Source organism: Diplodia corticola, assembly GCF_001883845.1.
Source record: "Diplodia corticola strain CBS 112549 chromosome Unknown scaffold41, whole genome shotgun sequence".
Taxonomy (NCBI): Eukaryota; Fungi; Ascomycota; class Dothideomycetes; order Botryosphaeriales; family Botryosphaeriaceae; genus Diplodia; species Diplodia corticola.
Genome location: NW_017971520.1, coordinates 220,409 through 243,694, shown reverse-complemented (window position 1 = coordinate 243,694; position 23,286 = coordinate 220,409). Strand labels below are relative to the sequence as shown.

The 23,286-nt window shown below is 59.3% G+C and overlaps 7 protein-coding genes across 7 annotated transcripts; 5 read left to right on the top strand and 2 right to left on the bottom strand.

Moving 5' to 3' along the window:
• Nucleotides 1-852: 852 nt before the first annotated feature.
• Nucleotides 853-2,362, bottom strand: BKCO1_4100074 (lipase thioesterase family protein; the record flags this gene model as incomplete). The annotated part of the gene is made up of 4 exons (XM_020275839.1): nt 853-1,781; nt 1,853-1,998; nt 2,100-2,232; nt 2,281-2,362. The coding sequence occupies 4 exons, from the start codon at nt 2,360-2,362 to the stop codon at nt 853-855; spliced, it is 1,290 nt and encodes a 429-aa protein (XP_020128335.1).
• Nucleotides 2,363-3,039: 677 nt separating this feature from the next.
• On the top strand, nt 3,040-4,172 carry BKCO1_4100073 (3-beta hydroxysteroid dehydrogenase isomerase family protein; the record flags this gene model as incomplete). Its single annotated transcript, XM_020275838.1, has 3 exons — nt 3,040-3,053; nt 3,102-3,339; nt 3,393-4,172. The coding sequence occupies 3 exons, from the start codon at nt 3,040-3,042 to the stop codon at nt 4,170-4,172; spliced, it is 1,032 nt and encodes a 343-aa protein (XP_020128340.1).
• Nucleotides 4,173-4,647: 475 nt separating this feature from the next.
• BKCO1_4100072 (uncharacterized protein) lies at nt 4,648-6,747 on the top strand (the record flags this gene model as incomplete). The annotated part of the gene is made up of 1 exon (XM_020275837.1): nt 4,648-6,747. The coding sequence occupies one exon, from the start codon at nt 4,648-4,650 to the stop codon at nt 6,745-6,747; it is 2,100 nt and encodes a 699-aa protein (XP_020128341.1).
• Nucleotides 6,748-7,138: 391 nt separating this feature from the next.
• BKCO1_4100071 (uncharacterized protein) lies at nt 7,139-8,665 on the bottom strand (the record flags this gene model as incomplete). The annotated part of the gene is made up of 1 exon (XM_020275836.1): nt 7,139-8,665. The coding sequence occupies one exon, from the start codon at nt 8,663-8,665 to the stop codon at nt 7,139-7,141; it is 1,527 nt and encodes a 508-aa protein (XP_020128338.1).
• Nucleotides 8,666-9,368: 703 nt separating this feature from the next.
• On the top strand, nt 9,369-11,674 carry BKCO1_4100070 (anion exchange family protein; the record flags this gene model as incomplete). Its single annotated transcript, XM_020275835.1, has 6 exons — nt 9,369-9,688; nt 9,741-9,889; nt 9,939-9,964; nt 10,011-10,072; nt 10,138-10,631; nt 10,698-11,674. The coding sequence occupies 6 exons, from the start codon at nt 9,369-9,371 to the stop codon at nt 11,672-11,674; spliced, it is 2,028 nt and encodes a 675-aa protein (XP_020128339.1).
• Nucleotides 11,675-13,995: 2,321 nt separating this feature from the next.
• Nucleotides 13,996-16,591, top strand: BKCO1_4100069 (forkhead box protein c2; the record flags this gene model as incomplete). Its single annotated transcript, XM_020275833.1, has 3 exons — nt 13,996-14,133; nt 14,194-16,469; nt 16,522-16,591. The coding sequence occupies 3 exons, from the start codon at nt 13,996-13,998 to the stop codon at nt 16,589-16,591; spliced, it is 2,484 nt and encodes an 827-aa protein (XP_020128393.1).
• Nucleotides 16,592-18,128: 1,537 nt separating this feature from the next.
• Nucleotides 18,129-21,890, top strand: BKCO1_4100068 (protein efr3; the record flags this gene model as incomplete). The annotated part of the gene is made up of 2 exons (XM_020275832.1): nt 18,129-18,349; nt 18,461-21,890. The coding sequence occupies 2 exons, from the start codon at nt 18,129-18,131 to the stop codon at nt 21,888-21,890; spliced, it is 3,651 nt and encodes a 1,216-aa protein (XP_020128392.1).
• Between the last annotated feature and the right edge of the window lie 1,396 nt (nt 21,891-23,286).

The window sequence follows — 23,286 nt, the reverse complement described above, 5'->3', positions numbered from 1 at the left end:
CAACACGCGCACGACTTAGTGCATGGCGACGAAATTGGTAATCGAAGTATTACTTCGGACACCTTTACTCGCCCACATCCAGATGGACGCTTCAGCTGCCCATTCGCAGCCACCCTGGCCGTCACAATACGATGGGGGCTCACAGCACATCTAGATTAAAGAGCACGAATTCATCAAATCAACTCCCGAGTCTGGTAAAGACGGTTTTCGGTGAGCCATTCCCAAATAAAGAGGACAATGCCTACTTCAGGAAGCCGGTGGATCCGCACCGGCCCAGAACCGCATCCGCAGGAACCAAATGCGCATGGTTCACACCTTCTGCCCAATCAACAATGCTACCATCAAGTCACACTATCCGATGCGATAGATAGAGCCGATCCCGAACGTCATAGGGATTTATACGCAACCATAGATTTTTTATAATAATGTCAGTGGTGGTAGACCGTTCGATTTGTGCTTTGAGTTTTTGATGGAGTGGTATTTCCCCAGAATTGCATGGGCGAAACTAACCTTGAACCCGAAAAAGAGCGTCTTCTTCATAGACACTGTGGACGTGCTGGGCTATAAGAGAGGTAGGTCCTCGCGGACTTCGACCTTCTGCCGACAAGATGAAAGTCATTAAGGAATGGCCGGTCCCGACAGATGACAAATCGTTGACGAGCCCTTGCTACTTTCCAGCATACAAACCTCCGAAACTGACAAAAACCTCACATCCAAAACTCCACAGTCGTGACCAGCACGATATAAAACCCGAAAAAAAGCCCCCACCCAGAAACACAAAGAGAGGAAACATCCCCAACACTCTCGCCAAACCACCTCCAATCCTCCCCCCCTCCCTCCCCGCGCTTCCGCTCAAACCCTCCCCCTCAACCACTCCCTCGTCTCCGTGTACATTTTCAAATCCTCCTTCCCAAACCCCCACATTGTATCCAACCAACAACTGACATGGCCGGCCCCCTCAGCCAGCACGCACGCGACCTCGCCTCCATCCGCGCTCCTCCACTCGTTCCTCACGCTCTCCGCGCAGTTCAAGATGCCGTCGAGCAAGACCTCGTACTCGCCCGCGACGAACAGCACGTCGCGCACGACCCTGCCGCCGAGCCCCTTCCACCAGCCCGCGGGCACGTCGACGGGCTCGTTGTAAGGGTCCGTGGGGCGGCCGCCGAGGAAGAGGGTCGACCAGCGCGCGAGGCCGGCCGGCGTGATGGGGTCGCGCGTGCGGTTGGTCGCGAACGAGGCCGTCGTCGTGTCGAACGAGACCCACGGCGAGATGAGCACCGCGGCGAGGAGCCGGTTGTCGTCCGCGTCCGCGTCCGCGTCGTCGGCCGGCCCGCTCGATGCCGCCCCATGAGCCGGGTCCTCCTGTCCTTCTCCTCTTCCTCCTCCTACTCCGCCGCCGCTCGCCCCCGCAACGACGCTGTCCGCCCGGCCGGTCGTCTCGCCTTCCCCCGACGTCGAGAAATCCCGCAATTCCACGCGCGGCACCGCCGCCGCCTCCGGATGCGGGTGCAGCACGTGGCTCAGCAGCGCGAGGGCGAGGTTGCCGCCGGCGGAGTCGCCGCCGAGGATGACGTTGCGCGGCGGCACGCGCAGCGCGCGCAGGACGTAGTTGAGCAGCCGCGCGGCCTGGCCGAGCTGCCGCGGGTACGCCGCGAAGGGGGCGACGTCGTAGTGGAGGACGAGGGCGGCGAGGCCGCCGGGCACGCTCGGGCCGAGGTCGGTCGTGAGCGAGTGGAGGAGGGTGAAGTGCGCGGGGTCGGCGGGGATGGAGTAGCCGCCGCCTGGGGTTTGGTTAGACACTACTGCGAGGAGGAGAGGGGGAAGTGGTGGTGGAAGGGAAAGAGGCGCGTACCGTGAAAGTATATCAATACTTTTTCGGCGCCCTTGGAGCCGACCCAGTATGCGCAGGTGCCGTCTTTGAGGGTTTCGGTGACGGGCTGGACGTTGAAGCGCTTGCAGTATGCGAGGTAGGCGTCGTCTGTTCCTGGGGCGAGGGCTCTGCCAGTGCAACAGGTAAGTTTCAGTCACATGTGGTCCACGTTGATGTTCCTGTTTCCCTTTCTCTTTTTTCGTGATCATGGTTGAGAGGGAGGCCATACTGTTCTGTTCTTGAGGTGTTATGCGATGTGAGTGTGCGCAGGGCCGCGTACCCCAGCATCCGCGCGAACGAGGAAGGCCGTTTATTTTTTGACGTGAACTTGGCCGTCAGGGCTGTCCAGAAAGTCTTTCCCACTGCGTGAGTTAGTATCACTTGGGCCAGAAGTGGAGGCTGGAACGTACGGACGGCTGCGAAGATGGGCAGCAGACCCAGCTTCTCAAAGAAGCCGAGTCTTAAGTCGGTGGTTTTTGGGCGCGGAGCCATGATGCTGCCTGTTGAAGAGAAGCAGGAGCTGGGGGGAAGAGGAGCTCAGTTGCGAGATATTTGTCGCACCGCGGTGCGATGAGCTTCTTTTACACCAGCTGGTTAGCGGGGCCCGGGATCTGCGGGCTCACCGCACACCATGGGACGCCATGGAGTCCCCGCATTTCGGCATCCCCTGCCGCTGCAGCATGCTCCCGTTGGGGCAAGGCTCCTGTTTTGTGTGCGATGGTGCTAGGACGTGTAGGGCGATAGTCCAAGCCGGCGGACCAACAAGGCTGGCCGTTGGGGCGAGGGTCTGGTGGCTTTCTCTAGTGTGTTAATTATCGTGGAGGTCAGCGACGGCTACTGGTGTTTTTATTAGCCGTGTCTCGGGGCGGGCGGAGCGGGCGCTGTGTCGTCAGTTGCTCACCCGCCGCGTGCGCGTTGCAGCCATGGCGCGTGAGCATCGGGTCGTGCAGGACTTGGCTTCCAGACTCTCTACTCCAAACTCAGGTGCAGGAACGAAGGGTGTGACGGAGGCGGGCGGCGCTCGAAGCGGGTTCGGGCGAGCTGTGGCCGAGGCAGACGCTGACTCGCGTGCTGCGATGCCGTCATGCGGGGGAGCCACCAATTCTTTCTCACAACTTTCTTCGCTGCTGAGCCACAGCCACTCTCCTCAGCTTCACGAGCTGCTTGCAATGCCGTCCCCAAGGTCAGAAAATCTTTGCTTGCTAGTCAATGCCCAGCTCACGCCTTTTAGCTACGTCCTGGTCACCGGAGCCACCGGCTTCATTGGCAGCCATGTCGTCGACACTCTGCTTCGCCAAGGCTTCAGAGTCCGCGGCTCTGCCCGCTCCAAAGCCAAAGCCGATGACATGCTCGCTGCCCGCCCGCAATGGAAAGACCGACTAGACTTCGTCGAGGTGGCTGATTTCGAGGGAAAGACGGACCTTACCGACGCGGTCAAGGATGTTGATGGGATAATACATGTCGCCAGTGTACGTGGAACTTGGCAGAAGAGAAGCCGACGAGAGAACTCACAGCTGTCCAGCCCTTCAACTATAACATTACCAGCAATGAGCAAGAGCTCGTCCTCCCCGCCATCAACGGCGTCCGTGCCATTCTCTCCGCCGCGGCCCAGAATCCCAAAGTCCAGCGCATCGTCCTCACTTCGTCCTTTGCCGCCGTCGTCGACATCGCTAGCGCCGCAGGGCCCGGCTTCACCTACAACAGCACCCACTGGAACCCGCTGACCTACGCCGAGTCCATCGCGCCCGACACCACCACCGTCGTCGCCTATCGCGGCTCCAAGAAGTTCGCCGAGCTTGAAGCCTGGCAATACATCGAGAAGCACCACCCGCACTTCGATCTCGTCACCCTCTGCCCCCCCATGGTCTTCGGCCCCGTCGCCCATCCCGTCGCCAGCCCCGCAGCGCTCAACGAGTCCAACGCTCAGCTCTGGTCCGTCCTCGACAGCGCTAAGCCCCTGCCCGAAGTGCGTGTTCCGCTTTGGATTGACGTGAGGGACCTGGCCCTCGCCCATGTCAACGCCTTGCTCCGCGATGCTGCCGGCGGCAAGCGCTATACCCCCGTCAGCCCACAGCATTTCTCCTTCGGCCTGATCGCGCGTATTGTGCGCGAACGGTTCCCGGGTAAGGCGCGGTCGCCGGGGACGGAGCCGGCGGCGGACGAGACGCTGCCGGGGCCGAGCTACGGGCTGGATGGAGAGACGGCGGGGAGGGAGCTGGGCATCGAGTACAGGCCGTTTGAGAACACTGTGGTGGATTTGTTGCGGCAGATGGAGGCGTTGGAGGCGGCTGGGTCACGGTGAGGGGGAAAGGTGCTTCGCTCTGAGAGACGAGGAGAACGGAGGGTAGGATGGAGGGAGTACATACCGAGCTATTGTGACGATAAGATAGACTAGATAGAACGTGACATGACGCGCATTATACTTTACTGCACGATGCTATTATTACTTGTTCAGACCGTGTGCGCAGTGCTGTGCTCCCATTTGTGACTTCATCCGCCAGCTGAAGAGGCACTTGTGTGACGAAATCTTCGCCATCCCACAAAACCTAACTTCCCCACAGCAATCCCCACGAGAAACTAACGACCGAGGCTGTAAAGTTGCGCACGGCGCTCTCCCGACTTCCCGCCCTCACCTGCGCTCCCGAGATCACTTCAATGCTCTCCAGCCAGCAACTCATTGATCTCCCGCGCCAACCCGTATCCCCAGACCGTCCCCTCTATCGCGTCCACGACATCTATCGCGTCCACGACAACAAACCCGGTCGTGCTCATTGAACATGGTACTGCCACAATCCCGACCCACCGACTCCTTCTCTGCGGAAGTCGAGCAAGGGAAGGACACTGTTCTCACTTCCCGCGCTCCAAACACACACCTTTGCGACGCATCAAGCCAGAGGGCGACGCCCAACGTCATCAAGACGTTCAGTCTCTACAACCGCAAGCCTGCCCCGTTTGATTCCAGCAAGGACAAGAAGCGTCGGTTTTACGGCCCACGCTTGAACTTGGCGGAGGTCGTAGTGAACAGCACGGCCAAGACCACCACCTCTACGCCCACTTCCAGCTCGACGCCAGAAAGATCTTCGCACACTTGCAACACGCCAACTCCAGAGGACCTAGAATCTATCTCCTCCCCCACACCCGACGGTCACAATAAGACCGACACTATCACCACGGCCAATAGCACGACAATTGAAGGAGCGGCCGTCAACATCACCTCTATAATAACCGCCCCACTCGTAGCCACGCCGCCTAGACTTCCAGCTCCAAACTCACCCGCACCCTCGATGCAACGCACACCAAGCCGTTTCTTCAACCGTCCTCCCACCAGCGCTAGCACCAGCACCGACACAGACCCAGACACCCACGCCAACGCCCACACCAACACCAACACCATGGCCACACCACCACGCTCATCAGCCCCCAAACCCCCAGCCCTAGACCTTTCCCTCTCCTCCATGCTCCTCGACATCAACGCCAACAGAGGAGAAAACCGCGCAGCACTATCCCCCCTCCTCCCGACGGCGTCCTCCTCGCCCAGCTCCGCGGCATTGGTCCCCTCCCCCCTCCACGTCACCCGCCATGGCCACGTACGCCGACGCCACGCAGCGGTGATGGGCCCGTCGTTCTCGCCGTTACTGCTGTCGCCGCTGCCGCCGACGAGCCCGCCATCGAGCCCGCCACCCCTCCCTACGGCAGCGCGTCGTCATCAAAGCAGCAGCAGTAGCAGCGCCAACACCCACACCCCCGCTGGCTCGACTACCCCGGGCTGGATGATGATGAAGATGATGAGCGATAGTATGACGATGACCACGACGACGAACAGCAACAGCGTCAGCAGCGCCGCGTTCACGACGTCGACGACGACAACCATGACGCCAATGACATCGCCCGTACTCTCACCCTACGTAACAAGCTCTTTTGGGCGCAACAGCAGCAGCGGCGGCGGCGGCGGCGACGAATCCTCGGCGTCGTGGAGGCAGCAGCAGCAGCAATCCGTGACGACGACAACGACAAAGACGCCCCGCCGTCTGCTTTTCCCTCCGCGGGACGGGGCGCGGCGGGTGGCGGCGGTGGTGGAGGGCGTGGTGGTGGTGGGGGGATCTGCGTCTGCGTCTGCTCCTGCCGCTTCTCCTCCCATCACTTCTCCCGTCGACACCACTTCTTCCGCCTCGGACGCTTTCTTCTTCTCGGCGGCGGCGGCGTCGTCGTCGTCGTCGTCGTCGCCGCTGCTGCTGGGGGACAACGGCGGACATGGACGTCGTGGTGGTGATGGTGGAAAGTCACGCGCGCCACCGAGGAATGGCACGGTGGACCGGCGGCGGCAGCAGAACACCGGCGGCAAGAAGGGGGAGGAGAAGAAGAAGAAAACCAACCGCGGGGCCGATGACGACGACGACGACGACGACGGGAAGGACAGCCGCAGCGGCGGCACCAGCTATGCCGAGCAGATCGAACGGCTGGAGCGCGAAGTCCTGGCGCTGCTGTTCCCCGTACGGACCGCACCGCCGCCTTCATCTCCACCTCCCGCGCTCGATCCGAGCCTACGAGACGAAGACAAAAACGAAAACGAACCCGAAGCCCTGATGTACGCCCTCATGCGCGAAGCGGAAGAAGAAGGCGAAGACGACGACGACCACGACGACGACGACTACGACGACGACGGCTCCGACCGCCACCGGAGGCATCTTCGGGGAGGACGGGATGAACCGCCGATGCAGGAGGGATGCCAGGAGAAGGAGAAGGAGACGGCGCGCCCGTTTCGCCGGCGCAACATCGTGCGCCAGTGCTCCGGCCCGCCGCCGGCCATGAGCCTCCCGGAGCTTCCGCCGTCGCTGCTGCTGCAGCTGCCGCGTCGGTCCGCGGGTCTGCGCGGTTAGGAGGGAGGGAGGGAAGGGGCGTCGTGGTGTGCGTTTGCTTCGAGAGTGGGTGGGGGTGTGGGGGATGGGGGTTGAGATGGTGGGATGGGTTGGGCTGGGAAGAGAGAGAAGGAGGGAGGGAGGGGTTGGTTGGGCCGGGCTTGCTAAGGCGATTCGGGTCTTGATTCTGTAATGGGTGTTTTTAGTTGATTTTACTACTCGTTTGGCAAAGGATTCGGGACAGGGTTTCCTTCATAGTGCTGGGGAAAAGCGGTCTTTTCATCTCAGAGGTCACTAAACAGGGGGGCAAGTAGAAAGAGGGTTTAGCTTCCATTTCGACGAGAAGGTGGTGGAATAACCCCTATACAGTTAGACGATAGTAGCGCTGCTGTCATGATTAGTGGCACCGTCTCTACATACCACCCCCTTGCGTCTCGTCCTCGCTCTCTCCATGCACCACCCAGTCCGTCTCGTCCTCGCTCTCTCCATGCACCACCCAGTCCGTCTCATCCTCGCCCTCCTTCACCGGCTTCTTGAGTTTCCTCATCTCCCGAACCCGCTTGTTCCAGTTTGATTTCTCAAAAGCGAGGTTGATGGCAAACGGTGTGTTATTGACGACCCAGTTGAGGTTTCGCACCCAGATGGGTGAGGAGTCGTCGTCCGCTACTTCCAAGGTGGCGGCGTCGTTACAGGGCTTTTCGAAGTTACTCAGCAGCGTCTGTCCCCAGGCCGCTGTAATAAACAGATGGGCGTACTGTGCATCCCTCGCGCTGCAGGGAAAGCAGATAGGATAGGCAAATACCTCCAACTCGGGCTGAAGACAGCGCTCTACAGAGGCAGAGGTGTCCGTTTCAAGCGCCAACTGTCGGATGACCTTGGAGAAGCCTGCTATGAAAGGTAGAGTTAAGTCGGCGGTGGAGTTCCCGTTCAAGTCTTTCAAATTTCGAGTAAATCCGAAGTGGGTTAGCGGAAATGATTGCATCGGTGAATCCCATTCGGCTTCCGCTATTTCCTCGATCCGGTGCAAGAGAGCTTCGCAGGTTTCCAGGAGATCGATCATAGCATCTGACTGACGTTCATCCTGTGGCTTTATGAAGTAGCTCCAGGCGAATGATCTGAGCGATTTGCACTCCTCGTCTTGTCTTGCCCACTGGTCGAATTTAATAGCTGCCACGCCCCAATCCCATGGGTTTCTTTGTAGATAGTTCAGAGCTGCCTTCACCGCTTCGTGGAGATGTCCCGGGGTCACAAAGTCTCCATCCATCCCAGAGAGCGTGAGCATGTAGATACAGGGTCTCTGGTCACAATGTTTGATGTATGACTTGAGTACTTCGTTCTTTTTAGCGTCCCTGGGGAGGGTATTCTTGACAATGGATTCGAGAACGGGGTGAGTCATGGTTGCGAGAAAGGGCATGGTGTTCTTGATCCAGTCAGATGGTGTCATGCGCACTTTTGCGAAGTCACCGTTATTCCGTCGCAGAGAGTCGAGGACGGAGAGTTGTAAATAAGCGAGATGTCTCCTGTCGACCATGGCTCTGCAGTCGCTAACGTCGCAACTTGTTGAAATATTGCGGTGGTGTAGGAAGGGTTCCACGAGCACCTGGCGGATCCGTTGATCCCGCACTGGGGGGCCGTCCACATCACTTCTCCAATATTCATACTCGGTTTTCCACTGAATTGCCTTCTGGCCCTCACAAAAGAATGTTGTGGGATTTGGGATGGGAAGAGGAGCCAAGGCTGACAACACGCGGAAGAATGTTCTCTGACGACCCAGAACCGTCAAATCGGACTCGTCCAGCGTACCCCAAATATCGCCGAAGTGATTAAGTGTTTGACGGAACTCATGGATGCCGCTGGATCTCAGTCGTGCGCGAGCGTTCGTCTGCCTTGTATCCGCATCTTCCCTCGTAGAGGTGTGGCGAGTCCGGAAGGCCAACATTGTTCTGGTATAGAAAGTAATGCTGGGGGAATGGTATGCTGAAACTGATGTATAGTAGCTTGTTACGAAAGATATGGTAACGTGTGGGATGGATGGATGTGGAGTTTACAGGAGAGGGAGGCTGATACAAGGCGAGGAGATGTGTATGCATGTATGTACCTATCTCATTGGAGAAGCAGCTACCTATGCGACTCCCACGTTCGCTCTGGCTGGCTGGCTGGCTGGCTAGGTGCACCCCACCGGGCAAGCTCGTCCGAGGAAGCAAGTGACATGCGTACCTAGGCAATCGGTTATAGGTGGCCAATTCGAGAAGGCGCAGATGCAAGAGCGGCGAGGGCGAAGCAGGAGCAAAGCAGCAGCGAAGCAGCAGCGCGAGGAAAGCAGGGGGTTGTGCTTCGGCAAGCGAGTCAAGAGGCGACGCGGTTGCCGGCGCTAGCGCTGGGAGCTTCTCTGCGGCTGGCGACTGGGGGAGGCAGAGATGCAAAGCGAGCATGACTCGCCTGTGGGGATCCAGGACGCGCTCAGACTCCCCACCGGCCGGCGATCGTCAACCCACCTTAATCTCACTTCTCCGCACCCCCTGTCCAGCCTGGAGAGCTCCCTCACGGCCTCCGCCATGTGCCTGCCGCGCTCCTGACCCGCCCACAAATCGCCTGATCCGGAGTGGCCAGCGCCCCCCGCCTGTGCCACCTCGCCGCCGACCATGCCCCAGTCCGACGCCTGCAGTCTTCCCGGCCACCGGCGATCCTCGCGCCCCTCCACCGATCGCAGATCGCGCAAGCCGTGGCAGAAGCGCGGTCCTCTGGCCTCGTGGAAAATGCGTCCTCCCGGCTCCAGCGACGACCGCCTGAGTCGCCACACCACTCGCGCCTCGGCCCACAGGCGTGACAGGTGGTGGCAGATCCGGTGGGGCAGAGGCCTGGTCCATGACATCCGCCGCCGAGCCCCGTACTACCTTTCCGACTGGACCGACGCGTGGGACTATAGGGTCGTCCCTGCGACCATCTACATGTATTTCGCAAAGTAAGGCTGCTCGTACATCGATGCCTGTTGATCAATGCCAACATGCCGCCAGTATTCTCCCCGCCCTGGCCTTTTCGCTAGACATGTTTGCAAAGACGGACTCGAGCTTCGGCGTCAATGAAGTCTTGCTGGCTTCTGTGCTTGCCTCCTTCGTCTTCTCCATTTTCTCCGCCCAGCCTTTGGTCATCGTCGGCGTCACTGGTGAGCATTAGCCGCGACTTCATCGTGGAGCATTCGCTGATGCCAACAGGCCCCATCACTGTTTTCAACTATACCGTACGTCCGTCATGACCATCTCTCGACGCTGGCACTGACAGTTTAGGTGTACGACATCATCGTCCCACATGGCATCAATTACTTTTCCTTCATGTGCTGGATCGGCTTGTAAGAACCCGTAAAGACTGCCACGTCGCCTCCGCAAGCTGCCGGCCTCGCTGACCGAGTTCCAGATGGTCACTTGTCATGCACTGGATTCTTGCCATCACGAACGCCTGTAACTGGTTGAAATATGTCACTCGCTTCTCCTGCGACATCTTCGGCTTCTACGTTGCTTTTATCTACTTGCAAAAAGGAATCCAAGTCCTGACGCGCCAATGGGAGGCCGGCGACACATCAGCCTACCTTTCGATCATGATCGCTCTTCTAGTCCTCATGGTGGCCTACATTGGAGGTGTTGTTGGCAACAGCACCCTTTTCCATAGATATGTACGAAAGTTCATCGAGGACTACGCCACCCCTCTCACCGTCATCTTCTTCACCGGCTTCACCCACATCGGGAAGATGGAAGGCATAGAGCTTCTCAAGCTTCCCACAAGCAAAGCCTTCTACCCCACCACCGATCGGGGATGGTTCATCCATTTCTGGGACATCAAAGTCGGAGAAGTCTTCCTCGCCATCCCCTTCGCCATCCTCCTAACCATTCTTTTCTACTTCGACCACAACGGTAAACTCTCCTCACCTTTGCATTTCCCCCTCTCACCGCTCGCTAACAGCCAATCCCACCCCACAGTATCCTCCCTCATCGCCCAAGGCACCGAGTTCCCCCTCCGCAAACCCGCCGGTTTCCACTGGGACATCTTCCTCCTGGGCCTCACCACGGGCGTGTCCGGCCTCCTCGGGATCCCCTTCCCGAACGGGCTCATCCCCCAAGCCCCGTTCCATACCAACGCGCTCTGCGTGACGCGCACCGTCTCGGACGCCGACGACGACGAGGCGAACAAGGGCCACCGCACGCGCCGCGTCGTCGACCACGTCGTCGAGCAGCGCGTCTCGAACCTCGCGCAGGGCCTCCTCACGCTCGGCACCATGACGGGGCCCCTCCTCATCGTGCTGCACCTGATCCCGCAGGCGGTCCTGGCCGGCCTCTTCTTCGTCATGGGCGTGCAGGCGCTCGAGGGCAACGGCATCACGGCCAAGATGGTGTTCCTCGCCCGCGACCGCGCGCTGACGACGGACGGCGTGCCGCTGCGCCGCGTGCGCCGCCGCGCCGCCGTGTGGGCCTTCGTCGCGCTCGAGCTCGTCGGCTTCGGCGCCACCTTCGCCATCACCCAGACCATCGCGGCCGTCGGGTTCCCCGTCTTTATCTTGCTGCTGATCCCCGTGCGGACGTGGGTGCTGCCGAGGTGGTTCACTGCGGCCGAGTTGGCCGCGTTGGACGCGCCGACGGCGAGCCCGTTTACGATGGAGAGTGTCGGGGGGATTCACATGGAGGATTCGGATAGTGCTAGTGCGGCTGAGGAGCGGGAAGTGGGAGAGGAAGCGGAAGCGGGAGTCGGGGCGGGGAGTGCGAGTCAGATTGAGGAGAGCGATGAGGCGGAGAGGGGGGAGGCGGCGGGGTATTTGAAGACAAGGGAGCAGCAGAAGCAGAAGCAGCAGCAGTATCAGCAGCAGCAAGGGGGGAGCGGGAGTGTGAGGAGGGCGAGTTTCAGGCACGATGAAGATGGGAAGGAGGGGATTGAGCTAGCGGATGTGAATAGGGTCCGGTGAGACGGGGGGCGTGTTCGTTTGAGCGAGCGGTCAATTTAGTGTGGTGCTCTTTCGAACTGACTTTTCTTCGTTGGATTGGGAGATTTGGATGAGAAGGACGTGCAGCTGCTCGTTGTTGCCAGCTGATTGGAATAAAATACGCAGAAGCTAGAATTTACCTACGTTGGATGCTCTTGGCTTGTAATTATAACTATCGAACATACTTCAAGTCCTCTTGACTAGGGTGCTGTGGTTTGTCTTTGTTGTGGTAAAAACTCACTGCTCGACACGAGCGATTGAAAGCCTCGGACTTCATCCGGGTCCCCAAGATTAGCCTCACCGTCAGCGTCTATGTCCGTAGCTCTCGCAGGTGCGAACAAGTTTGTTCGAGTCTACCGTCGAGCCTGTAGGAATTGATGACACCTCAACAGTCAAACATGAGCTTGAAAGTTCGGAGTCTCCTACCTCTCCTACCCAAAAATCTCCTACTCTGCTCACTCAAGAGTCTCCTGCTCCACACACCCCAGAGGCTCTTACTCCACCCACACAGGCGTCCCCTGTTCTGCACACCTTGGCAATCAAACATGACCTTGGAATTTCCGAGACCAATCTTGTTGTACGGCCGGCGAAGAGGCGGCTTACGCAGAAGGATGGCAGTCCTGCCAAGTAGGCACCTTGTCTCTCTGAATGAATCTTCGCTGCTTTTTTTTTTCTTCCAACGACGTAGTTGCAGCCTTGATAGCGGGCCGATGGCGGAAAGCACCTGTTTTTTAATTTTTATTTTTCAAAAAAGTCCGTGGAGACTGACAAGTGCTGCTGAGCCGGGGGATGTGTTCGGCATAGCTGCCGAGGACGATGCGGGAGTGAGCTTTCCATCGAGATAAAGTTGGGCACAGAGTGTGTTGGACGTGCATTTTACCTTGGCTGAGTTTGAGTTCAGAAACCGTGGCTAAAAACTGTTATTGGAGTCGGCGAAGCGGGGAGTCCGACGTCATTGCGTCTCTAATGGGAAGTCAATATTTCCTAGCCAGTAGAAATGCGAAAAGACCTGGTTGCTGTAATAAAATAGCTTCCCAGCCCCCTCGTCACTCGTTGCCGCGTCTGTTTCCTACCCGGGATTCCCAGATTAGCCATGCGGCATGACATCAGTCGAGGCTATGACAACATCGGTGCAACCATCGCCGATGACTGCCGTTCCTGAAGCGTCGATTGGGGGCCATGCCAGAAAATAATAATTCAGCCCACCGCGCACTGTGTTTACAACAAACACTACGCTGCCAAGGCTGTCCTGTCGAACGCCGCACGCCGCACGCCGCACGCCGCATGGCTGCGCAGCGGGAACGGAGACTCGACCGCGGAAGCGGGCCGATTGGAAGAAAGGTGAAGCTTTGAACCCCGGAGTACGCACAGACAGGGTCCAGAAGCCAGAGGACGATGACGAAAATTTGAGCGGATCGATAAGCAGCCGACGCTAAAGACACGACAAACAACAGGTTGGTCCGTTGGGCGAGGGCGACGGACAGGGTGTTGTATACAGAACACCTACACGGTTATACGCGCAGGCCCCGTGGCCCCATATAGGAAGAATGGAATTGGCCGGCGCTGAGTGGCCTGTGGGGCACCGGGTCCCGTGAGCCCGAGCAAGGAGAAGCGCGACGCGTGCTGCAAGGCGGCAGCGACGCGTCTGTTGGGCAACAATCCAGAGCTCCAGAGCGTCCCTTGGCTCGCTGCGTGTGTGACTTGCGCCGGTTTGCCGGGGGGGCGGAGCGTGGCCCAGGGCGTCGCATCTAGGTGAGGCTGCTCCGCCGCTGCGTCAGCACAGCGCCCGAGCAGAGGCCACCGGCCCAGCAAAGGGGTACAAACAAGCCCAGAGCGCGTGCGAGAGCCGACAATATTTTTCCTCCTGCCTGCCCGCGAGGCATGTAAACCTCCCGCCATCGCTCCCGTCCTGCGCCCTTGGCTCGCCACCCTTGGCTGCTTCGCGTACGTGAGCACGGCAAAATCCAAATAACGCGACCTCCGCTGCCGGTCCGAGCCTCACAGCTTCGTAAACGACATCAACCTGCCCGCCGGCCAGCCACCACCCAGCCCCGAACACCAACCCTCGCGCCTCCTGCGAGCTCCCGCTGCACCTGCTCCGCCCATTGACCCCGCTGCCTCGCCCGCTGCTGCGCCGTCCGAAGGTGAGTCGCTGCCCTTGCCCACCCGCTTCTGCAGCCGGGGCCGTCCCAGCACCCGTCCTGCAGCGCTGCTGCAGTACCGAGCTCACCACCTGCGCCCGCCCTGCGCTCCCGCTGCTGCCCGGCCCCGGCTGCAACCCATCACCACCTGCGCCGCCGGCAATGACTGACCGCGACCAGCCTCCAGACACCATGCCTCCGAGAGGCAGCCGCGGCGGTCGCGGCGCAAAGCGTGAAGTCGCCCAGGAGCCGCCCGACACGCCTGCTTCCATCGAGACGCCTACTCGCAAGAAGAGAAGAGTAAGCTCGCCCGTTCGACGCCAACCGCTCCCGCAGCCGCAACCAGTAACAGCGACCCAGCTGAACAACCCCGACGCTGCTGAACCGCGAGTCCCGACCCGTCCGCCCTCCGCCCAGAGCGACCGAACAATAGGAACCGACGACGAGGATGACAACAAGGAGAAGCCCACCCCCGAGGAGCTCTTGACCCAGGTCGTCCCGCTGCTCCGTGTTGCCAACTACGTCACGAACGCCCAGGTCGAGCTCTCCAACGAACTGCAGAAGCGTGATCCCGCCATCGCCGAGAAGGGCAGCACACAGGCTTACGCCAAGATTGAGGGCCACAATTGGGTCTTCTTTGCAAAGTCGACCCACGTCGTCATCGGCAGAGGCGAACACGGCTACTCCGCACGCCAGGCGAACGAAAACGGCGGCACGCCCACCCAGCAAACCGACCAGTCCAGCAGCTTCTATGGCCAGCAAACACCCACTGCTTCCGAAAAGGTCCACATCGACCTCGGCCCCGACAAGCAAGTGTCGCGCATCCACGCCTGGATCGACTATGAGCCCGATGCGAACTCGTGGTTCGTTCTTGTCAACGGCCGCAACGGCCTCAAGCTGGACGATCGGACTCTTACGCGTGGCGAGAAGGTCAAGCTGCACTCCGGTTCCGTGATTGGGGTTTGTGGCACTGAGATGATTTTCGTGTGCCCTGGCGAGTCGATCGATGTTCACCCGTCGATTATCGCACGCGCCAGGCAGGGTGAGTCTGGTGAGGGCGAGGATGGTCAGGACGAGAGCTCGTTCCACCAGATGAACAACGGTCATGGAAAGACGGCTGGATCTCAAGGAGGTCTGGCTCCAACTAGCGCTCCGTACAACGGCTCGAATGCTCGCCAGCACGGCCAATACAACCAGAGTCACTCTTACCAGGCCCATCCGTCTTCATCGGGCCCTTTGGCGCCCAACACTCCCATTCCCTCGCGCACTAAGCAGTCTCCTAAAATCAAGACATCTCCCTCTGGAGCCTACTCCCGTGGGGTCATGCTTGAGAGCACGGAGCACATTGACTACAGCGCCGACAGTGCAAAGGACCTGAAGCCCCCGCACAGCTACGCCCAATTGATTGGACAAGCCATCATGTCGTCTCCCGAAGAGCAGCTGACTCTGGCCAATATTTATGAGTACATCAAGAAGCACTATGCATTCTACCGCTACAGCGGCGGCGGATGGCAGAACTCGATCCGTCACAACCTCTCGCTAAGCAAGCATTTTGAAAAGGTCGCGCGCCGCACAGACGAGCCGGGTAAGGGTATGAAGTGGCGGCTGGTTCCGGAGGAACGCGAGAACTTTCTGAAGAAGGGCATCCACAGCCGCAAAACCCGCATGGGATCTTCCGGACCTAACTCTCCGGCGATCGCCCAGGCCAGCGAACGTCTGCATGGAGCCGTCACCGTCATTCCCGAAGTCCAAACCCCGTCCCAACCGTCCAAGTTCCGTGTCAAGGAGTCCCCCCGCTCCGTTACCCCGCCGCTGGCCAGTTATCCGACGGCAAATGAATCCTACACGCCCGATCGTGGCCCACAACCACAGCGCAAACTCCAGCTCAACAGCGATCAGATCTTCACCCCCATCAACGATCGCAAGGCTATTTTCACATCCATGCCAGCCACAACCTTTGGTCGCGCGTTGGAGCAAGAGAGCAATGTGCGCAGTTCGGGGGCGGTCATCGATAGCAAGACAGAACCGGGTCCCACGCCGCGTCCCCGCTCTTCGCTGGACCTGTCCTACTCGCCGCCGCCCACAAACGGCTACAAGACGGTTGGCCTGGACCTTCCGGAGACGTTCAACGGTCTCGTCACGCCCCTTGTTGCCAAAAACAAGCCACATCTCGCCCCTCCCAGCACAGCCAAGATGCCTAGCCAGTACTGCTACCTAAGCTCGCCCGCGCCATTCTGGAAATTCGCCGATCTGGGATCCACGCCTGCCCGCCCGTACGTCGATTTTAGCCCAAGCAAGGACTCAAGACCGTTTAGATTCGGAAATGATGAGGAGAACGAGAAGGACGAGGGCGATGATGACGAGGAGGAAGAGGAAGAAGAGGAGGAGGAGGAGGAAGAGGTTGAAGCTGGGCCGGTGCAACCAAGCTCACCACCTGTCGTTATGGGGGACACGGCAAGTCGAAGCCGGGATGGGTCCAACTCGGGAGAGGGAGACTCGCAAGAGCTGTCTCCAGCAACACCCACTCGCCCGAGCAGTCGCCGATTCAATACAGCTGAGGAGGTGGCGGTGAAGAAGCAGCTGCCCACACAGCTGGAGGGCGATGATAAGGACGAAGACGGTATCGATCTCATGAAGTAAGTGATGTTGGCTTGGATGCAGCGCTGAGATTGGTCTAACGAGCCGCAGGGGATTCCAAGGAATTGGGAGTTTCCACCGCGGACTCAATCAAAGCACTGGCTTCATCCGCCGTGGTTAAGCTCTACGGCAGTGCTAAGGTTGATCCAAGGAGGCGATACGCGGATCCAGCTACGACAAATGTGTGTGTGTGTGTGTGTGTGTGTGTGTGTGTGTGTGTGTGGGTTACGGCCTACGGGCCTAGCTAGAGGGTGTTTGGGTGTGCAGGTGCTCCTCTGAGTTGGTTCGGGTTCTGTTCTTGTAGCATGATGTGTATCATGCAGCTCATTCCCCAAGTGTGTTTGTTTGTCATTCTTCGGCTTCCTGCCCTAGCTGCGCTCCGTTCGGGCTGGGCTTTTGATTCGGAGGGCGGTCGAGTGCAGCGTTCTCTTCGTTCTAGTCCTGGATGCTTATCTCATGGCTTGCGTGCTTGTTTGGATTGAGTTGCAAACAGCGACGACGGTTGGCGATGTGTCTGGGAGGCGACGTGATTGAGTGGTTTAGGTAACGTACGAAGAAGGATTCGCGGATTGTTGCAATGTGTTGGACGAGTGAGAGACTCGGGCGGGTTACACAGAGGCTGGCTAGTTGCGACGCGCGCGGCCAGCTGGACCCTGTCGCGATGTGCAAACGTGCTTGCATGCCGATGTCGTGCAGGGTGTGCGAGTAGTGCTCGCTAGAAGCCCATTGCGGAGGGGAAGGGCCAGGTTTCTGCGGTCGGCAGCCGCATCCCCGACTCAGAACCCATGCGGGCCCGGGGTGCAGGCACATCACAATTCACCATCATCGACCTGGAGAACGCGCGCAGGCGAACGCCCGCAGAGCCTCGTGCGCATCCGCCTGGCCGTTCTCTTCGCCGCCAGCGCCTGCCTGCCTGCCTGCCTGCCTGCCACACATCCGCCCGCTGCCGCCCAGCGTCGGCCGGAGCTGCAATGCCTGGAACTCCGCATCCGAGCGGAGCCTAACCAATCAGCCCCACGACCCGCAAGCCCACCACTCAGCCCGGTTCCTTCGACGACACGTTTTCAGCGGCGCCGCCGCAACGCCGGAAGCACTTGCGACCAGCGAGGCAGATCTCCCTTCCACCAGCGCCCATCCCAGCCGCAAAACACCCGGCCGAGACCCGATGCCGCCAGCGAGGAATTGAAAGGAGTTCCCGAGAGAGAGGGCGCTCGTGCCAGACGCAACCCCAAGGCCCGTAATTCTCCCCTGACGGCCCAGCTCCGTCTCCCATAGCTCCCAAATCTCCGCCCGCCGGCGCCTGAACTTGTCTCCAAGCGGCCCGTTGCGCGCCCCTCCATCCGAACAAACCCTCGACAACACTCTCCCTTCCCCCCAAACCCTCCCCCAACACCACGCCCGCGACCCGCGCCATAGCCGGCTGGGAGAGCTGCGGATTCCAGGCAACCACCCGCACTTTCGTCAGCCAGCGCGCGCGCATTACGAGATCCAGCTACGTCGCCCACCCCCGTTCGCGCCGCGCGTCGGTCCAGCTTCTAGCTTTCTTCGCCGAGGACCAAAAAAAACTTTGAGGTTGGGAAGGGGAAAAACAAACACGTCATCAGCGCCTTTTCGAGGCTGAAGAATCGCCGCCCCAACAACAACCCGCGACAACAACCATGAATTCCTTGCGGCAATCGTGTCGCCCCAAGCACCAGGTGCTGATTCTGAAGTGCTACCCGCGCCTGCAGAAGGGATACCGCGAGGAGGAGGTCAAGCCCAACAGCTCCGAGCTGAGCTACCTGCTCTTCTACGCAAGCTCGCGGAGAACCAAGCTGGTCAAGGTCGGCGACTTTTTGGACAAGAGGACCGCCGGGGATGTTTGGAGGAGCAGAATCGCGTAGGTTTTCCCCGATGCATGACTTCGCGCGCGGGCTGCGAGGCGGGCTGCCGCAAGGATTGCTTCGCCGCTTGCTTGGGCGAATCGATACTGACTGACTCTCTCGCGCAGGAGCGTCCTTGTCACCCTACAGATCCTCCAGGCGCTGATCGAAAAATGCCCGAAAGACATCCCGCTCTATGCGAACAGCGTCCTCAGCGTCTTGCGCACCGTCCTCCGCTCCAATGATGTCACCATGGTCGAGGCATCCGTGCCCATGTTCGAGGCCTTCTGCGAACACCAGGATCCGGCGGCCCTCGCTGCGGACAACGAATACCTCACCCAGTACGAGGAAATCGTGCAACTGTACGCGCAGTTCTCAAACAAGGAGGACCAGCAACCCGCGCAGGCTGGTGTACCCCTGAGCTGGCCTGTCGCCATTCGATTCCGGAAGGCCGGCCTGCGCGCGGTCAAGGCTGTGGCTGGCTCGGAAAGCTTGAGTGCCGGCAAGCAACTGGATGTCATAGTTCCCGTCATTCTCGTCAACTTGTACGCGGAAAACGGTGCTTACCTGACCCGGCTGGAAATTCGGGACAAGGAGAAGGAGCATCATGACAAGGAGACCGCATACGCCAGGAGGAAAAGTACGTCGACGGTACCTGGGGAGAATGAAGGAGACGCACTTGCCGCCTCGGGAACCACGGAGGACGCGGACAAGATTGCCGAAGAGGAGGCTGGAATCATCGCGCTTCAGGCGTTACGGAACATCTTCACGATTGTCAGCCGGGACCAGTTACGACGGGCCACCCTCGCAGCGCTGAAGTTCATTACGTCAAAAACCAAGTCGAGCGAGCATTTCCCCAACGGCGTCGTCGACGGTTCGTGGCCGGCAGAGCTGTGTGGTATGATGTGCAGTTGGGCGCCTGTTCAGGACCGCTACGTTATCCTTGTCACTGCTTCCAGTTCGCTGGTCCGGAGTAATGCTGTCGAGAGTGACTTTGAGCGGCAATACATCCTGGCCTCGCTCGTCGCTTGGCTCCTCGGCGATCTGCGCATCAACTTCATCGGCCTGAGCGTCATGGATGTGCTGGTTGGCTTGATGGGCCACATCCTTACGCTCCTGCAAGTGGGCGGCCCTGCTTCTCTCATGAACGGAATGGATGCAAAGGCAAGCAAGGACAGCATTGCAGCTCCTCAGGAAAGCACCGCCGATGCCAGCGAGCGGGCGACGACACCAAGCGAAGCGCGACAAAAACTCGTACAACAGCTGAAGAAGTGCGTGTCGAACCTGGCGACGCACATCTACTACACCGACCAGATTCCCGACATGCTTACCGCCGTTCTCTCCCGTTTGAAGCCGGCCGGTGCTCCCAACAACTCCATGGCTTCCAACACCGCGGCGGCCATTGAGGATCCCAGAGGTACCGTCGAGTCGGTGGCCAGCTCAGCACACCTGCACGAGAATCCGGGCGCGGACAACTTCTTCTCGTTTGAAACAGCGAGAGTGATTGCTCTGGAGGCTATCAAGGATATTCTGCACATTGCAAACGCGCATGGCAAGGATGTGGCCCGCGGAAAGGGCCACGTCGGTCGGAGCCGCACCGGTGTTGATACGTGGGAAGGCACGCAGTGGTTGCTCCGCGACCCCGGTCCCAAGGTGAGGAGGGCGTACGCGGACGCACTGCTCGTCTGGTTGGAGTTGGAGCTCAAGAAGACGGACCTCCGAGCAGTGCCCGAGGCCTATTCCTCCGGCAAGGGCGAGAAGAAGGAGAGGAAGGAGGGCGACAGTCTGGTGCGGAGAGCCGTCAGCAACGCGACCAGCCCGGGCTCACCGAGGGACAAGAGCCCCAGGAGATTCCGGACGAGCTTCCTCCAGTTGCTTCACCTCGCCGTGTACGAGAACGCGCACCAGTTTGCGTCTGCAAACGGGCTGGAGGCCGACCAGGAGATTCTGATTCTGCACCTTCTCTTGACTCGCCTGGTGGCAAAGCTTGGGGTCAACGCTCTCTGCACCGGTTTGCCGATGGTTTTCCGTCTGCAGGAGGACATCCCGACTATCGAGGGCGCAGCGGCGAAGGTTCGCCTTGGTAGTCTGGTCCACGGCTACTTCTGGGCGCTTTCTACCAGCTTCAACTTCGCTGCCAGTCACTCCGGAATGGTGATCGGGAACGAGATCAACCGGCGAAAGGAGGCGGGTATGTGGTTGGAGGGCGTCTCTGTGCCGCCCGCCGAATTCAAGGATATCGAGTCGGTGGCAGGTCTGAAGGGCTTGCCGGCCGAGGTGGTTGACCACCAGGCGCTCAAGCCATTCGACAACCGTCAGGATCTCGTGGATCACATTGCGGAGGGATACACGGACAATGTTTACTCACCGCCCAACAGCGCCCCCGGCAGTCCTAACCGGTCATTCTCTGTCTCTCTTAGCATTCCGAACATTTCTGGCGGTGGATTCATGGATGATCACAGGGACTCTCAGCTCCCGAAGTCGAATGTCCTGCCGCAGAAGGTCAGAGACCAGATGCTGGAGTCCTGGAACAAGGAAGAGGTGCTCGCGGCCATGGCATCAAACCAGGACGCCAGTTCGCAGTCGGGAAGCCTCAGCATCTCGCACCGGACCAAGCGAGCCCACACGTACTCCTCAGTGGCTACCGCCGGAGGTGACGCGCGGGCATCGAACGGATACCTGGGCGTCACCATCCCCACCGGCCACGTCAGCCCCATGCCGTCGCCTTCGATGATGAACCACTATCACCGCTCCGCCCTGTCCGGCTTGAACGACGGCAACCGCGGCGGCCCCAACTCGAGCTCGTCGGCGCGCTCGGCCATCCGCCTCGACGACCTCAAGCGGGTCCTGTCGGAGAAGGGCGAGAACCCGCTGCCCATGACGCGCCGCGGCCGCAGCGCAGAGGGCGACGACGACGACGCCGGCGACAGCGACAGCATGGTCTCGGCCGACTTCAGCACCAGCGAGTACAGCTACGCCGCACCGGGCTCCAGCTACAGCCACGGCACCACCGAAGAAGGCGGCGGCAACAGCAATCAAACGCGCCCACCCCTCTCCACCATCCCTTCGTCCTCCATGGGCCTCGACGACGTCGCCGCCGACCCCTACGCCCCGCCCGTCCCGCACATCCCCGCCGCCTTCGCGGGCGAAGGCACCCCCGCCATGACGACGACTCCTCCCCCACCACAATCGTCTGCCGACGCCTCCGCTGCTGCCGCCGACGCGGCGGGCCAGCAGCGCCCCCGCACCGCGACGCAGGGCTCGCGCAACAACAGCCTCGCCGCCGGCGCGGGGACGACGGCCAACGGCACCGCCCGCGCCAGCCGCAGCGTCAAGAGCCGCGCCGGCCAGAGCACCAAGAGCGGCCGCGGCCGGTCCCGGAGCAGGAGCGTGGTGACGACGGGAGGAGGGGGCAGGCGGATGGACGTGGGCGGTCTGCTGGCTGGGATAGGCGTGGACGGGGATGATGACGATGATGACATTCTTGGTAGGGGGGGTGCTGCTGGGCACGGGGGGAATGGTGGGGGGTTGTTGGGGGTGGTTAATGCGCCGTATTGATTGTCTTCTTTTGTTCTCTTTTTTCTTTTCTCTTTTTCTTTTTTAGGGGGTCAAGAGGGTAGGGTAGGGATGGAGATTGTTGCTCTCGATAGAAAGGGGTGGGGGGTTTGACAACACCGGGCTTTTAAAAGTACCTGGGAGTAGTTAGTGTGTGGGAGTAGTCTGGGGGATTGATGGGATACCACCGCGTTTTTCTTCCCCTGTTCTTCATATACTTTTTCTTCTTCCTTTACCACAGTCGCCACTGCTACCTGGCTTTCTTGTCGTCGTCGTCGTCCTGCGCTGTTCGTCGCTTTCATCTCGAACTTTGCGCCTTTGCGGCTCTTGCTTTCACTTTTTCCTTCTTTGTTATTGTTTGCCGAAAACTTTGAATCTTGTTCATATGAAAACCTACCTTTTTCCTCTTGTTAGGGGTTCACACCAGCGAAAGAAGACAGACGTTATGCATAAACTCTGGGGGTTCCTCTTTTCTTGGTATTTTCGTTGCGCTTTTTTTTTTCTGTCTGACATAGGGCCCGGCTGCTGGGGCGGGCGTAGTAAGGGAGCTGACCAATACGGTTTTTCCTTAATTCCAATATCCAAATCTCTAGTTTTTTTTTCTTTTTCTCGAGCTGTTAGGTAGTCATGTTGTATTGTTTTTGTTTTGTGGCGTTTGCTCGTGTCTTGTCTTGTCGTCTATCTCTCTCTCTCGCTCTCTCGCTCTCGCTCTCTCTTACTAGTGCGTCTCTTTGCGTCTCGAGACTGTTTATGTGGCTGTCTAGTTATCTGTCTATTGTTGTTTCTATGTATGGATTTCTCTCGCTTTCTCTTTTTTTTTTTCCTTGTCTTCTTACTCTTTAGCCCTGGTAGTCGGCTTTGCGGCCTCTCTCGGCAAAAAAGTACGTAGATAGTTGTAGATACCAACACCGCCTGTACGTGATTAGTATCGTCGTCGTCGTCGTCGTCGTTGTCATCATCATGAAATTTCTTTTTTTTTCCCAAATTGGTTTTCGTCATGCTTACGCATTTAACAGCGTCTCGCATACTGATTTCTTTTTGTCTCCCTTTATGTATGTATGTACATATATCCCCGCCCGCTCTTCCTTAGTCAGGTCTCGTCTTTGATTTTTCTGCTTCTCCTTTTCTTTTTCCTCTTTTTCCTTCCGATCCGTGCGGGTCGAAGAGATGCCATTCTGTGGTTGGTTGCCGCGCGCTGCCACCGGCCATCAACTGGCCGGCTGGGACCTGCTCTGCGCACGGTATGGATGGATGGATGGACGGATGGACATGTCGTCGTCGTCGTCGTCGTTGAGAAAAGGATTGAGGAGGGAGGGTGGGGGTGGCGCGGGGCGGGGCGGGGCGGGGCGGACTGGGGACGATGATGTGTGTGTGGCGTGTATGTAATAATGGGTCTCGT